The sequence below is a fragment of the Caloenas nicobarica genome, chromosome 1, assembly GCF_036013445.1.
Source record: "Caloenas nicobarica isolate bCalNic1 chromosome 1, bCalNic1.hap1, whole genome shotgun sequence".
Taxonomy (NCBI): domain Eukaryota; kingdom Metazoa; phylum Chordata; class Aves; order Columbiformes; family Columbidae; genus Caloenas; species Caloenas nicobarica.
The window spans coordinates 131,660,196-131,675,995 of NC_088245.1; the positions used below are offsets into that span (position 1 = coordinate 131,660,196).

The 15,800-nt window shown below is 40.6% G+C and overlaps 1 protein-coding gene across 1 annotated transcript; it reads right to left on the reverse strand.

The window, feature by feature from the left end:
• Nucleotides 1-2,285: 2,285 nt before the first annotated feature.
• CHMP2B (charged multivesicular body protein 2B) lies at nt 2,286-14,908 on the reverse strand. The gene is made up of 6 exons (XM_065644659.1): nt 14,702-14,908; nt 11,367-11,458; nt 8,162-8,356; nt 5,515-5,617; nt 4,311-4,417; nt 2,286-4,158 (listed from the first exon to the last, which is right to left on the reverse strand). The coding sequence occupies exons 1-6, from the start codon at nt 14,733-14,735 to the stop codon at nt 4,045-4,047; spliced, it is 645 nt and encodes a 214-aa protein (XP_065500731.1). The 5' UTR covers nt 14,736-14,908; the 3' UTR covers nt 2,286-4,044.
• Between the last annotated feature and the right edge of the window lie 892 nt (nt 14,909-15,800).

The following is a 15,800-nucleotide window of genomic DNA, read 5'->3' on the forward strand; positions in this document are numbered from 1 at the left end:
GAAAATAAACACAGTTGAGAAGACCAACATTCAGTAAAGGTGGTGGCATGCATTTGTGTACCTTTGATGTTAACGTGATCTGATGTTATGTATGTATGTTGAAACTCTGAGAAATATACAAATCTTATTTATATTCTTAGCTGTTTTCTTAATTATGAAAGGCTTCCTAGAAATTCTATAAGCCTGTACCTCCCCCTTCCCAATAAAGTATTCTTGCACATTTTGTATTTTCAGGTAATGGTTTGTAGTTCTGTTTTGGTAATACTTCACTTTTATTTTGTAGTTGTGTATCATGTTGATGTGCTTATTCATTTCAGCGTGCTGTAATAGTTAATTCAGGAACAGACTTACCATAACATTGTGATTTCTAGTCTTACAAAAGTCTCACAAGTGAAGGCTAAGTGCAGAAGCATGGCAAAATAACATGAAAGATGACATAAAATGCCATTTTCTCGCAAAAGAATGACAAAAGGCAAAGCAAAGGAAGCAGCTGTTATTTAAACACATCTAGCTGTTGCCACAGAAATTACTAACAAATTAGAGCAGAACTGTTTAAAGAAAAAAAGCTGGATGGAACCAATTTAATGTGCTGCAGCTGCAGCCATCAGATTTAGACAAAGTGGAGTTTTGTTGTTTTTTTGGTTTTTTTTTTTTTTTTTTTTTTTCTCTGTAGGAACAACTTACTGACTGGGTAATTGCCATCAATCACTCTTGATTGGGGGAAAACCCCGAGATAAGACTTCTGAGGGATTTAGCTTTATAAACCTCCAAGAGCTTAGTTAGCTATTTGACTAACACAGGCTGCACTATTTTTCTTTGAGATGTTTGTGGGGTTCTTTTCTTGGTCTTACTTTTCCCACGGTAACTTTAAGTGGAGTGTTAAACTAGAATATAGGACAAAACAAGATACTATGACAGTGTGTAAACCTGCGGTTCACCTGTCTCTGAAGTACCATGTAGCATTCTGCCCCCCCCATCTTGAAGGACACAACAAACCAAGAAAAGGCCCCTCTACAGGCAAAGCTGATGATCAAAGATAAAATTAATAACTGTTCAACCTACTGTCTCTCTCCTAGACTTAATGTGTGTGCATTGAACGCTGTGGATGTCTCCTGAATTACGGGCTGTATGGAAAGGCTGGATGGTTGCAGGTTGTTCACCCCCTCGCCTAATGTGAGAACTATGAGTAAACATGTAAAAATGGCAAGAAGCATAAGAAAAAAAAAAGTACTGGTTTTTAACGCAGTGGGGTTTACGATCTGTGGAACTCCTCAAAATTGTGTGTGCCAGAAGTTTGTTTATTTATATGGACAAGTTCACAGATGAAAAAGACACTTAAAGCTGTTAAACATAGAGGAACTTACACATGGCTCTGGAAGTGGCCTTAGTTGAAAAGAGAGGCTGGAAGAGTATTAGAGGAGGAAGCGTCATCTACATTTATCTTTTTCTCATATTTTCCTGTGTATTGCTTACGGGCTCTTGTGGAGTAGGATTCTGGGTGAGATAGACATCAGTCTGCCCTAATAGAGCCATTCTTAGGTGCATAAACAATTGCATTATTGTCCTTGGATGGAAGACTCTTAGATTCAGTTGCTGTTAAGGTGTCAGCAAGGATAAAGGAGTTTAAAGATTGAGTGGGATTTTTTTTTTTATGTCTGATAAGAGTGATTCAAAAGGAATTGGTTTCTAAGTAAGGGATGCAATTTTATTTTATATAGCTATAACATACTAACTATAATTGAAATAAATATAAGCAAGCCTACAACACTTGTCACTCTGCTACTGAAAGATTTTTATACAAATTAAAGCTGCGGAACTTAAAAGACAACTATTAACAGAAATACAGGATAGATATTGACAGTAGCCCTAGTTCAGCAGCCTCACTGACACCAACAATACCTTTGGTACTGTTCCTGAAAGAACTCAGAATTATGCCTGACTTTGACAGTCGTTAAAAGGAGAGTGCACACTTCATTCAGAAAGGACAAGCCTTGGTGTTCAACCAAAATATAATCAATCGGTAACATTTTATCCCTAACCAATTTTATGGTTTCTACTTCAACACCTAAGAGCAGTAGTTGGACACCCAGTCACAGACAGAAGGGAATGCAAACTTGATCAAGACGTTATGGAATGATGTTTAAGTCAAAGGCCCCCAAGCAACTACAACAGATGTGCTGCTTTATAGCTCAAGGCAAAGAAAAATTTATCGGAGCTAACAGGAGTCCGAAGAAAACCCACTAAGAGACAGATGTGTAAGAGTAACCCTACAAAGGAAAAAGTCATTGAGAAATAAAAAGCATTTTATTAGATTTTTACAAAACCTGTAAAAAAAAGAAAAAGAATATTCACTTCATATCAGATATATGCAATATATAAACTTACACATTCCTACCCACTACCTCACAGAGTCATAATTTGTACATTATTTCCTTCAAAGAGAAAGAATACCTCCATTTCTATGCCAAAAAACAGATGAAAGCTCACCTATATTTTTTCTTTCTCTTCTGACTTCAATCCTAAAAAGCAGCTGGTGGGACAACAGTAGATCCGTAGAGATTATGATTTTCTGCTATTACTTCCTCAAGCAGCAAAGTCTCTTTATGAAGTTTGTTCCCCCACGGTTATCCTGGTTTCACTCTTGGGAAGTATTTTGCTTTTCTCATTTTAGAGTCAAGCTGATTTTGTTGTTTCTGTTCAATGAACGGCCCCACTAAACCAGCACAACTGAGGGGCAAATAATCTCCAGCAGACCAAGGGCTGAGGGAATTCACACCACCTGGGAATTCATAACTGGGAATTGCATTCTCAGACTTTGTCATCTATGTAAAATATCAACAGTTCTTATTTTGTTAGCCCAATATATTCCACTTAAAGCTAGAGCCATGCTGCTGAAGTTCAGAGGCCATGGAAAAACCTTCACAGAATCAGAACACTTTTATTATAGCATTTAGACAAGTAATTGCCATGTATCATTCAAAATTGTTCTCAAAACTAAAATTTAGATTTAGCTTATCAATGTGATCAGTTGTATCTTAGTAAACAATACAATTATGCACAGTTATCTTCCATGAAGAAATACTGTAAAATATATACATATATTTCAGGCAAATGACCTTTTTACAGGCGTGCAAGTTGCATTTCTGAACAAGTGCATTTCTGAACATCAGCACTGAGTCCCATCAAGTGTACAGAGAGGTCTTGCCATAGTGTTCTGCGAAACTTATCTTAATTACAGTTTACTCACCTTCCAAAGACTCTTTCAGAATAAAATCACAAAGCTACAAGATTTATATACATAAAGGCACAGCAATTCTGTTGAAACCAGCTATGTTACAGTACAATAGAGTTCAATCAGTGCCTTTCATGCAACAATGTTCACTTACAAATTTAAATCCTTTTCCAGTAAAATTAACTGCACAAGGACTCTATCCTTCCCTTTCAGTAGAAAGAATAACCAGCTATTATTTAATGAACTCAAAGTTACAACAGGAACTTGAAAGAAATACACAAAATGTTTTTTCTTTCTACATAAATTTGCTAGACTTTCAAGGCTATTTCTCATAAAAAGAAAATAGTTTCTAACTAAGAGCAAAGGTGAAGTTTCATTTGTGCTACGGCAGGCTAAGAACTTTTCTATAGCAATAGTTTTACAAAAGTAATATATGTTATATAGGTGCTGTTCTAGGAGGAATCACCATCAGCCACAGAACAGCCAATTCTAAAGATAGATTAGGAACTGAGATCAAAGAAAACTTTGAATTAGGAGGACAGATTCAGATCATGTATAAATGGATTTATCATTAGCACTATATCTGTGGTTGGCCCAGTGCCCAAAAAGAGTCCATGCAATGGACATACCAAATGTACTTCCCCCTGTAAATTGATTCAAAATATTCTCCCCTTCCCCAGTACCAATGTCAAGTTGTCTTTTCTGAAGCTTCAGAGTTTTCCTAGACATCAGTTGCATTGAAAGAGCATTTGCACTTTTTGCATCTGTTTGCAGCTGAACAATTAGAAGGCAAACTGTATATTGCCATCAAGCTAATCAACTCCCAAAGCTTTGAGCTGTCGTTCAATCTCTTCATCTGATATGGTAGCAGCTTTTGATGTTGATGCAGATGGTAAGCCTCTGGCAGCTGATGGTGCTTTGGCCATCTAGAAGAAGACAGAAGTTTTCTTCAGTCAAAATAATACGTATTACGACAAGCTGACTTATAGGACTATAAAATAAAGGTTGCTAGAATAAAATATTTTTTAAAAGCGAATGCAGTGGCAGAAGCGCATGAACCAGGTAAAAATAGCCATACCTTTCCAGAGATCTCAATTCCTATCTCATCAAGCACTTGGTTAACAATATCCTGGCTTTCTTCCTCTTCATCAGAAGCATCAAAAATATCATCCAGAGTATCATTAACTTAGAAGAAAGAAAAAAAGAATCCACGCTGTATTAAGCAAAAAGATTACTAAAATAACCTAGGACCATCTTTCTTCCCTCCCAGAATGTAGCAGTAATACCAATGTATAAGACACCAACAGAAAGCAGCTGTACATTGGGGAGGCTTTCTCCGCTTTGCAACGCCTGTGAGCACAGCTAGAGCAACAACTGGGTGAGGCATAGCTACTTTTATAAAAATATTTGGTTTCACCGGAATGGTTCCATTGCTCTCTTTCTCTCTCTATTAGAACATTTCTAAAAAAAAAAAAAAAAATAAATAAAATTAAATTTAAAAAAATAAAAAATCTTCTACAGTTCCAGAAAAATCCCTTTCCTCTTTCTCCTTCAAATAAGTGCAAAATTGTTAATTACTCAGCTAACTTCTGAATTGCAACAATACAATTGGGTGCAGTTGAGGTATTCATCTCTTGCTCAACAATATTGTTTTGACTCCATGCTAGTTACTATGGCCAAGACAGTGCCAGGGATTAGGACAGAAAGGAGACTGTGATAGCAACAGCAGGAAGGTTGATATTATTTAGTTGACAGTGGACAGATGCATTCAGGAAAAAGAAATTTACCACCCCCCCAAGAAGTCTGTGGCTTAAAACAAAAAAAGGAGGCAAACACATCCTATACCAAGGTGTACATAAAGCTGAGATGATCAATAATCTCTACGTTAACTCGGATTTTTGAATGTCCAGTTCCAAAAGAAAAAAGCACATGTAGAACTACCAGCTACAGAAAAAGCAATTTTTCAAGTCCCCCTACCAGTTATGCCACCAAGGTTTTGAACTAGTCTCAAATCTCCTTCCCTTCCAGTATGTTCTTTCTAGAAGTATAATGGGATTTTTGCATGAAGATGAAAAGAAATGGATTTATGTATCTAGAGCTGCTAAAAAGCCTAAGGCAGCCTCCCGGCTCAGACATGCATGGGTTTGTTTGCTCTTCATTTTCACTGTCAACCTCATGAATTGTTGAAATAAAGCCTCAAGCATCAGTATTTCTAGAGTGGTTCTACCCCTTCAAGAGCACTGTGGGCTGCAGCAAGCTGCTCCCTGCAGTGCAGAACTTACTCATTTCTTCAGTCATTTCCATCTTCATGTTCTCCTTCTGGAAATTCTGCATAGTTTGTAGGGTCTTTTGTGGGTCCATTTTCTTATTAACTGCTTGCATTGTCTATTAATATTGAAAAAACTCTTAATTATGCAATGAGACATTAGTAAAGGCCAATATGTGCATTAAGAAGGAATAAGACTTTTCTAATAAAAAAACCTTTAGTCCAACTTTCACTTTCCTTGTCTCTTTACATCCCATGAGAACTGTAGATACACAACAGATCAATAGTACAGTCTGTATCTAGTAAGAAATACTGATACCTACTACCCTAACAGATACGCTTTCAAATGTATGCATTTTTCTTGCACCATGACCCTTCTCCTGGCCTTCCATTAGGAAAAACCTGCTTGATCTGAATGAAAAGAATGGGACAATATTTCCTAACTTGCAAGCTATACACTTTAAAGAGGTAAATGGCTGCAGGTGTTCTGTTCAGTAAGAAACATTTATTTGAACTACCACTAGAGGACAGGCATTAAATTGCAATCGTCTATGTTATAATTTAATAAAAAAATTATTTTTCTCTGAAAAGCAAATATCGAAGTGTTCAAGAAGTACCTATTAGCCTAAGGTAAAGCTTTGTAATGGCTAGAGATCTTTCTGGGACAGTGTAATAAACCTCACCTGGTTTACTACAGGTATGCAGCACTACCATTGCAGGCACTGGTATTTAATACTTCTTTTCTGAGAAGCAAGCTACTGTACCTCTCATGGGATGTCAAAACCTAAATATAGGCATGAGCAATGCAAATGGAAAGTCTAATGGTCTTTGAGAAGATAAAAGAGTTGGTTAATTAAAAGGGATGCTATCAAGCTACTACAGCTGCTACTGGCTTTGTAGCAGTTCTTCTGCCTTCATGTCTCTGTTTAAAGTGATAATGTATTATGCTTCTAATGTTACTTGAATTTCAAAGACTCTGTTCATAGTCATATTATCTGATTTTAAAAAGTCATTCTGGACTTAGAGGGTGTCGGTTCTTTAGAATTCTTTCATAAGACTTATAGATGGACATAAAAAATATTTGCACTAAACTGATATAGAGTTTATATATCTTCAGAAAATAAGGGTCAGATGCATGATTAAAAGAAACATGTAACTATTAACCTGACATTGCTATGTCCAAAATTAGCACCATACATGCTAAAAAGTATACAAAAAATAGTTTGAAAGTTTCTCATTCATGTATTTGTCTTGGTTGTTGAGGTAACTGGTTCCATATATTTTTCACTGATGGTTGTATGAGATTAAGAATATTTTATAATCTTCAAAATGAACAACTGAAGACTTTTCTTGTTTAAGCTTCCCATGCTGATAAGGCAAAATATTCACTTTAGAAGTGACAAAAAGGATTTAACACCTTCCTGTCCAATCATGTTAAACAAACTAGTCAGTAGAAGTACCTACTGTGTTTCAAAAAACATCACTTAAAAACATCACTTTTCAGACGTTGCTTAATTTTTTTGTGTGTCTTTTTTATTTTGTTTTGTTTTTCCTGCTGACTTAACCTTCATAATTAATCTAGTGGCACTTTGGTTTTGAGAAATTTAATCCAAGATATCTCACGGAGAAAAAACAAGTCAACCAGGTAATAATTACAAAGCAAGACTGATTTGTTCATATGCAACACTGCTGTAGGAACACTGAGTAAGCTGTTTAACTGGATCGGTGATTGTACAGTCAGACAAGCCCCCACTTTGCGCATTAGCCATGGAGGATGGAAAGTTTGCTACAGAGGCACAACTTTGTATCACGAACCACTGATATCTGCCAACATACTGCTGCTAACAGGTATCTGATAGCAAAGCCTTAGCAGTAATTACTTTCCTCACCAAGCTGCACTGCATTACTGTGTTTAACTGGGACGTAATTGTATTTAACTTGGACTGTGAAAGCACAATTTGTCTACAATGATGCTCACTAATTCTGTTTCCTACACCTCAAGCTGAACAATCCCGCTTGCCAAAAGCAAACTCCCTGCTTATCAATTCAGGTAAATAGGGGAAAGTTCACAACTAACTCAGATAACTGAGACTTTTCAGACTCTTTTTAAAAAGAGATGAGATTTGTGAGAAAACTTAATGCAATACCATTTTCTTAGAGCATGGAGAATGAGAATGACAGGGAAGTCCAGATGACATTTCCTTAGGAACTTAAGATCCAAAGCAATAACCTACTTTTTGCACAAGCCATAAAGCTACTGTGACACTGCCTTGATTTCCAGATGAAACATGCCCTACTTTTTCTCAAAAAACCCTGTCTTTGACAAAATATACAGGCAAGACACTGTAGCAGCATGGTTTGGGTTTTTTTGATGTACTGAAGGAGTTCTTCCCCTGGCATTAGAGTTTATTTTTATCACACAAACATTTGACAGATGTCTAGCCCAAGAAAATACGCTTAGTTAGGTGCCAACTGGCTGGACTGACTAGACAAAAATTTCATCGTATGAAGCAAATCACATTTCCCTACTGCATCCTCAACACCATTTGGGGTATTAAGCAATAAGTTTTATCCCTTCCATTACCTTATACAAAAGAACACAGCTTAACTATTGCAACCATGCGCTGCATTTTAATGTAAAAGAATGCCTTGTAACACCTTACTTTTGCTGTGGTTGACATAGCTCCTGCCATCTTCATCTGAGAATTCATGACTTTCGTTTGAGTCGACATAGAAGTGACTTTAGAGCTAACAGCGTATGTTCGATTTTTCTGTTTCCGAAGCTGTACAAGCTGTTTTGCTAGCACTTTACAAGCTTCTTTGTTACCAGTCTTAGCCATTTTCTTTATTTCCAGTTCCTGTTAAAAAGGTATAAGATTAATTCTATGTAATTTTCATTCAACCAAAGACTATGATTAAGTCTTAACACTCATAATTAAATTCCAAAAGTTAACTATCGTCATAATTTTTTGAGACATTTAAAGTTATATAAAGTCTTGTTTTCTACCAATGCTACTTAGTAGAATAAATGCAATACTGTTACAATTTGACCAGAAGAAAAAAAAAAACAACACAAACCCAACCACCACCAACAAAAACCAACCAACCAAAACCAAAACAAATAAACAAAAAACCCCACAAAACCAAACAACAACAACAACACAACACCACAACAAAACTGAATTATAGTATAGCAGCACGCAGTTCTGCAAAAGGCTTCTACATCACATCACATTCACTTATTATCTGGATAGGGAGTAACACTTCCAAAAAAACCCCAAAAGTGAAGAAATTATTATGGCCAGCCAACTATTAGTGCCATGACTCTAATCTGTTTCGATTTCTTGCATTCATGGACAATCAAGCCACATTGCCCATGGAAGAAATGGGGAGTTCATTGGTTCTTTTTAACACCTTTTCAGCCTCAAGAGAATCTCATAACCTTTTCGGGGAAGAAGTAGATAGAGCTACGTGAGTAATAATTATAGGCTGCTTGCTCACATAATTTAACTGGACTTAACACATAATAAGAGCGGTATAATTAATTTGTCCACAACCACGTGTGCTTAAACCTTAAGACAGACACTTCTGGCTTACAAAAAAACTTCAAACTCCATCTATCAATTCAAGAAGGAACAGCAAGCTGTTTAGCCCAGAGGTACCAGGAAAAATCTTGGCACAAATAATCTTGTCAGATGGGATTCCTCAAAATATGCCTTCTGATTTGTGACTTGACAATGTAAACTTTTCGACTATTCTTTCCTTTTCAGCCTTTTTAAGGAGGCCTTGCCATAGTATCTCAGTTCTTTGCATATGTCCAATTGTACATTTTAATTTTACCATGAAGTAAAAGCAGCCTTTGAAGACCAAATTTCTATTGTGATTCTTCAGGAGAATATACCTGCTACAGGAATACAGCAGCTTCACTTTATGTGCACTGGTAGTCCAGAAAACTGCACTTATAAGAAGATATGTTACTCTGAAAGGTAAATACTGGTAAAGGCAAACGTAAACTGACCCACCACATTAGCTCTGCTAATAGTAAAGATCATAGTTACGTTTACTACAGAGGTTGCACCGGCACAAGATCTTCTCTGTAAATCCAAAATTTCTGAAAGCCTGTGTCATACATACTATTTTCAATCCAAGGCAGTACAGATTAGCAAATAAGGAGTGTAAGACTGGTCAAACATTACAGGGTTGAAATATATGCAAAGCTGTCCTCTTTGTAGGTAGCTCATAGGGACTGCAAAAACAAGTTTCTAGAGCGTGTCCAGAATATTATCTCCTTTTTTCATACTTCCAAGTATAGTGACGGATAGGAGGCATTAGTTTGCACACTAGCAAACACTAGTTAGCCTACTAGTTTTAACAGCAAACATTTAAAAATAGGGGGTTTCTCACTGAGATTAAATACTTAAGTAGCATTTATAACCTGATTTTCAATGGTTGGCTACACCAACCACTGCTAAATCACTGCAGATAAGCCAGTTGCAGAAATCAAACCCTATATATAGATGATTTTATTCTGGCTTAAGAAGAATATGGGAAAAGAGCTGCAATACATTATTTGCTTTTGAGAGGGCTGAGGCAATCTTATTAAAGCCAGTTGTGTTCTTCAAGAAAAAAAAAAAAAAATCAAAATTCATATAGTCATATGAGGTTACTGAACTGAAACAGAACTGTCTACATACTTTAAGGTATTTTTATACATAGAATTAATACAACTAGGTTTTCTCAAAGTAATACCTCATAGCTAAGGAAAAAAACGTCTTTCTGAAGTACATAACAAAATGTTCTGCGACTGACTGACAAGCCCTCGGTCCTTTTTCGCCTTATCTGACTCTGAAAATTAATATTTATTGCCCATTGATTCTCTCATCCTAATAGCAAATTTTAACTTTTTCAAAGACATATTTCACTTCTCCTTCCTTCTTCTCCTCATAAATTTAACATTTCTGAAATAATTTACTGTAGTAAGTAATCAAAACTTCAACCTGAGTATTCATGAAAATTTAGGTTACTTCCAGAGTCAGAATATTTCATACTGAAAAATGCCTTATCTATAAGTAACCTATCACACCTTACATGTTCAAGGCTTCCAGAAACCATTTCTCTGACCTCTTCTAGATTTTTCACTCCCAGCTCCTGGTATTCATGCAACCTGCTGCCATGAAACAACACCTCAGTAGCTACTTGAAACAGTGGCTTGATTTGCATAGCTTTTCCCACAGTCTGAGCATGTCTTCATGCATCAAACCTCACCATCTGTCACATTCATTTATCCAATTATGCTGCCACACAGGTGCAGCATCCATTCACTGAATACTTGATAGCTCACGCACACTAAGTTTTAAATAGATCTTAATTTAGGCAGATAGTTTCAGTATTATTAGCTAGTTTTATGGAAGTTCTTATATGAATGAAAATAACAACACTATGGGGTATTCACGATGCCCTATGGTTTTTCAAGTACTGCTTCCCCCTAGAGAGTCATAGTAACAGATGAGGGCAGTGACACTTCATTTCTCCACTAGAAAACCACTGATTTACAAGCCTGTTAGAAAAAACCTTCTGAAGGATAGAGAATGCTAACAATGGAAGGGAAAAATGAATGTGGTCATTTAATCTAACCACATTGTTTCAGGCTTTTGCTAAGTTAAAGACTGAGAATCACTTTCAGGTAGTGATTTTTTTTTCTGATATTATTTTAATAACTGAAAAGTCAAAAAGAGGAAGACAACTTTTTTAGTGTTAGACAACTTATTATACATTGAGTTGTACCTTTAGCACTTTGCAAATTTTCTGTTATATTGGGAGTGTGTGTTTGTTTTAAAAGAGTAAAATAAAGTTACCTGCTCTACTTACCAGTTGTTTTTCCTGTTTTTCAAGTGCTGCTCTATCTCTGGTTATAGCCCTCTGTGTACCTCTTAACTCTCGATTTTGTTCCTTTATTATATCTGGAAGGAAAATATTTATAGTTGGGAAAAGTTTTCAATATTAATAAACATCTTGGCTGCTGAGCGCTCTGCAGACGTGCAGTATGTTTGACAGCCTCCCTCTGTTCAGAATGAACTGTCAGCTATCAAAGAACTGTCAGCATTTTAAAAAAATGAAATATTAGCAAAATACAATGTTATGTATACAACATGATTATGTTTCAGCAGCACAGACCATATCCTGTTACAAAGAGGTGATTTCATCTAGTATGTTTCTTTGCACCATTACCATAGCAAGAGCCTTAACCACACAGTAAGAGCTGGGTACACATACTTTCCTGCAAGTTCAACCCTAACTCAGCAATAACATACTCACTGCGAGCTCTTTGCTCTTGAACCAGTCAGGCCTAACTGCAACAGGCAGATCAGCTGAAAAAATCTTGTATATGAGCTCCCGGAGCAGTTAAGGAGTTCCCAAAAATCTTGTATATGAGCTCTCGGAGCAGTTAAGGAGTTCCCAAGTCCATTAAAACAGTGAAGATGCTCCTAGATACAATCCTGGACCCTGCTCTTCTCTGTCCTTATTCTGGTTCAACTGACATTACTCTTCTCCACAAATGCATTGCATCTGTGCAGCCCAACTTCAAGTCAGGCTATAAAGCAATAGTGTTCAAACTTTTGCCATTGGCAGATGCTTAAAAATATTTAAGTATGAAAGTGGAGGCCTTTAGAATAAATTTAAGTTTCTTGACAACAGACGTAGCCAGCAGAAGCTTGAACACTGTCACGTGAAGCATGTCATCCTTCATAGGAGTTTTGTCCACTGTACTATTTAAAAATTATTTAGCGGTAATATCCACTTATTAAAGCAAGTATTACTTACAATATAGGCATCAATCATGCTAGTTGCAATTCACTTTTGTTAGAATTTACAGCATGTGCTTAGGTGTGATTCACCTGGGCAAAGGTAGAGAGGTCTGCATCTGACTCAGCATCCTCCGACCTTTATAAAGGAAAGAAGTTAGTACTTTTAGGAAGAGATGTATGTGTCTACACGACATTAGATAAACTTTGGGTGGGACTTTAAAAGGAGCAGACTGTCACACAAATTTTGTTTAGCGCTTGCTCTTATAATCCACGGAAGTAACATCATGGCAGGGCACTGCTATTGTACTTAAAAAGTTTGAAGCACAAGAAAATCAATGCAAACTGCAGGGTTACTAACAGAAATAAAGGCATGAAGGATAAATTGCAGAAACCAGAGACACGGTTTTCATTTTTTTAAGGCTTGTGACAATTTTTCTGTAAACAGAAAGAAGCGTTCACGTTCTTCATTCCCACAATCAGAAATACTGCAAAACATCCATTGCTGAAATTATTTCAACCTTAATAGGTTTGAATTGAAAAGCCCCAAACCTCCGGTGGCATTTTAAAGAGGGTATATACATTAACTCCTCCCACCAATTGTTTTGGCCAAAGAAATATTCCAAACAAACTCTGTGAAAAGAGACCTGTTTTTACAGTGCTACTGCTGCTCTGAGAACTACACAAAAAGCATCTTCAGGAGATGTAGACTTTTCAATGGACAATAATGAAGAGCTGAAAGATGACACAGAACATAACCCTGCATTGTTCACACTGGCAAAGCACTAGTGAAGGTTATTCTGGAAATAACGCTACAGGCAAGTAATTTTGAAGGTAGACAAATGTATATTACTTGCACAGCTGCCCTTGTGAAAATGAAAAAAAAAAGCTTAATAGCAACATACACGTCTGTCTTTTCAAACTACAATAACTATTAAAAAAATCCCTGAGCGTAGAAAGCTTGACAATAAGAAACAAGATCTGTACTGAAGTTGGGAGACAATAAGGGTCAGTACGATGCTTATTTCTGTTGTTCCTGATCTCATATAGTGCCTCAAACGAAGCACAGCAATAAACGGAAAACAACAGCTATCTGCAGTTACAGGCCCTTTCATTTGTTTTCGCAAGTGAAGGCCAAGACAAGAACTTGGTTCTTGTTTCTCTGTGGTAACTGATACAAATTCCTAGCTTTACTCCAGCAGACAGAGGAAGACGGGGTATTCCTGAGACAGATTTTTGCTGATAGTCACTCCTGTGTGTCACACTGCTGCCTCACATGCCAGGGTAAGGAGGAAACACCTCCATTCCTGAAAACAGGTTGGACAAGAGACACCCAGCAGGGCTTGACCTGGCTCCTACAATCCACCTTGGTCATGGAAGCTTAGTGCCATCTCCTCCTTCCTCCCTTCTCATGTGCTGGACCAAAAATAGGAAGAGACAAGTGGGAAACATACACATTCTCCCTCGGTGCAACACAATTGGTTGACACACAGCGTCATTTTTGGTGTGCCGCTTCTGAGCGAGGAGCCACTTGATTTGAGACAGGGCACCCAACACGCCAGCCAGCTCTGGGGCTCTCACCAGCCCCCAGCCAGCCTCTGCCCCACAGCCTCGCCCGGGGCACGCCGGTTTGGAGGGCTGCCCATCGCCCATAGGATTGTTGTCAGGTAAACAATCCTTGGTTTTGTTTTTTGGTTTTTTTTTTTTTACTTTACTTCGGAGATCGTTATTTCTGCATAAGTTTAGGCGCCTTGTGTGCAGACTGACTACATAAACGTCGAGACCAACTTGTTTGCAGCCCCGCGCACGAAGCCAAGGGCGGCGAGCGGCGGCTGGGCAGCTGCTCTCCGCGCAGCGGCTCCCGGAGCCTGCGGCCGTGCCCGGGGGGCTGCTGCGGACCCGCACCCCCCAGGTCCCGCCTCACCCTCGGCTCCAGCAACTCCCTGCGGGCCTGTTTTGTCCCCTCGCTGCCCAGGAGAAACGTTCCTCCTCCTTCCTCACCCACAGACCGGGAGCAGCAAGGCCCGGGATCACCCCGACTCAGCTCGGCCGCCCCACAGGGCCCGATGCCCCCGGGAACTCCCCGCCTCGCTGTCCCACGGGGCCGGCCCCGCCCGGGGACTCTCCCCGCCGCCCCCCCTGGCCCGAGCGCCGCCGGTGAGTCACCCCCCGCGGGCTGCGGCCTCCCCCTCTCCCCACGAGTTCCCGCTCCGCCGGGACACAGGGCCCGAAGCCGCCCCGCAGGCACCACCACCGCCGCCACCCCCGGGCCCCCGCGGCCCCCGGCCGGGGCCAGCTCCGCGCCCGGGACCGTAGGAGAGCTGCGGGCAGCCGCCCCCAGGCCGCGAGAGGGACGGCGGGGCCCTGCCCCGGGCGCCGGCGGCCCCGGACCCCACTCACCATCCACAGTCTTCTTCTTGAAGAGCGAGGCCATGGCGGCAGCCAGACCCGGAGCCGCCGGAGCCCCCGCGGCCGCCTCAGCGGGCTCCTGCCACCTCCTCAGGTGACCAGGAAGCGGCCGGGCCGCGCTGGCTCTCCCAGCTCCGCCTCCCGCCGGCGAGGGGCGGGACGGGGCTGGGACGGGACGGGCCGCCGCGCTGCCCCCGCCTACCCCACAGCGGCGGCGGCTGTTCGGGCCGGCCGCTGGGCGCTTGGGCCGCGCTCCCCGCTGGGGCCGCTGCAGGAAGGGGAGACGCGGGACCGCTCCTGTCCCCGCGGGAGTCACAGCCCGGGGCGGGACGGGGCAGCGGCAGCGGCAGCATCTCCCTGCTGGGTTTCTCCCCGCGCTTGGGTTCGGGCACCCCGAGCCGCGGGAGGGGCGCCTCGGGACCGCCCCGGGCGCCGGGGTGGCCGGGGGGATGAGCCGGGACCCGGCCGAGGGGAGCGCGGGGAAGCCCCGCGGGTGGGGCGGTGAGCGGGCCGTTGTGGCTTCGCGCTCCGTGCGCCGCTAGACGGCTGAGGCTTTCCTCATGTACGTCTAATTATTAAAAACAGATGAAATTCAGCGATAGAGTGCTCTTCGGGCTCGGTTCCCGCGTCGCCTCTCGCCGTGCAACATCTCGCCTGGGCAGCTGTCGGGGTCTGGGCTCAGATCGCAATTAAACACGAGTGGGTTTAGTTTCTACCTGTGATACGTGGAGCGCCGGGCTGCAGCACACGCGTGTCGCTGCGTGAGGTGTGTTGAGCGCAGTGCTCCCGTGCCCTTTGTGAGTACGACGTGGGGTTTTGTTGTTGTTTCGTTTGGTTTGTTTTGAGTTTTTTTGTTAAGAAGCATCCCAGCTCTGGACCCTCGTCCTGAGCCATTGCCATGCCTAGGGAAGTGACAACATTTTCTATTACAAGATGAGCCTTTGTCTGAGGATGGTGGCTACTGTGGCGCTCAAGATGTAAGAGCATGGAAAAGGGTGTCATAATTTTATTGGGTTTCAGGGTCTAATTACAATCCTTAATTTTTAATAAGGTAGTTTATAATGTATCTGTGGTTTCATCATGGGCAATT

Bases quoted from the DNA above. Each gene is read 5' to 3' on its own strand.
- CHMP2B (XM_065644659.1), bottom strand. From the start codon at position 14,735: ATGGCCTCGCTCTTCAAGAAGAAGACTGTGGATG. The intron at 8,357-11,366 runs GTAAGTAGAGCA...CCTTTTTAACAG, and splicing joins AAAAACAGGAAAAACAACTG to GAACTGGAAATAAAGAAAAT. The intron at 4,418-5,514 runs GTAAGTTCTGCA...CTTTCTTCTAAG, and splicing joins GGAAATGACTGAAGAAATGA to TTAATGATACTCTGGATGAT.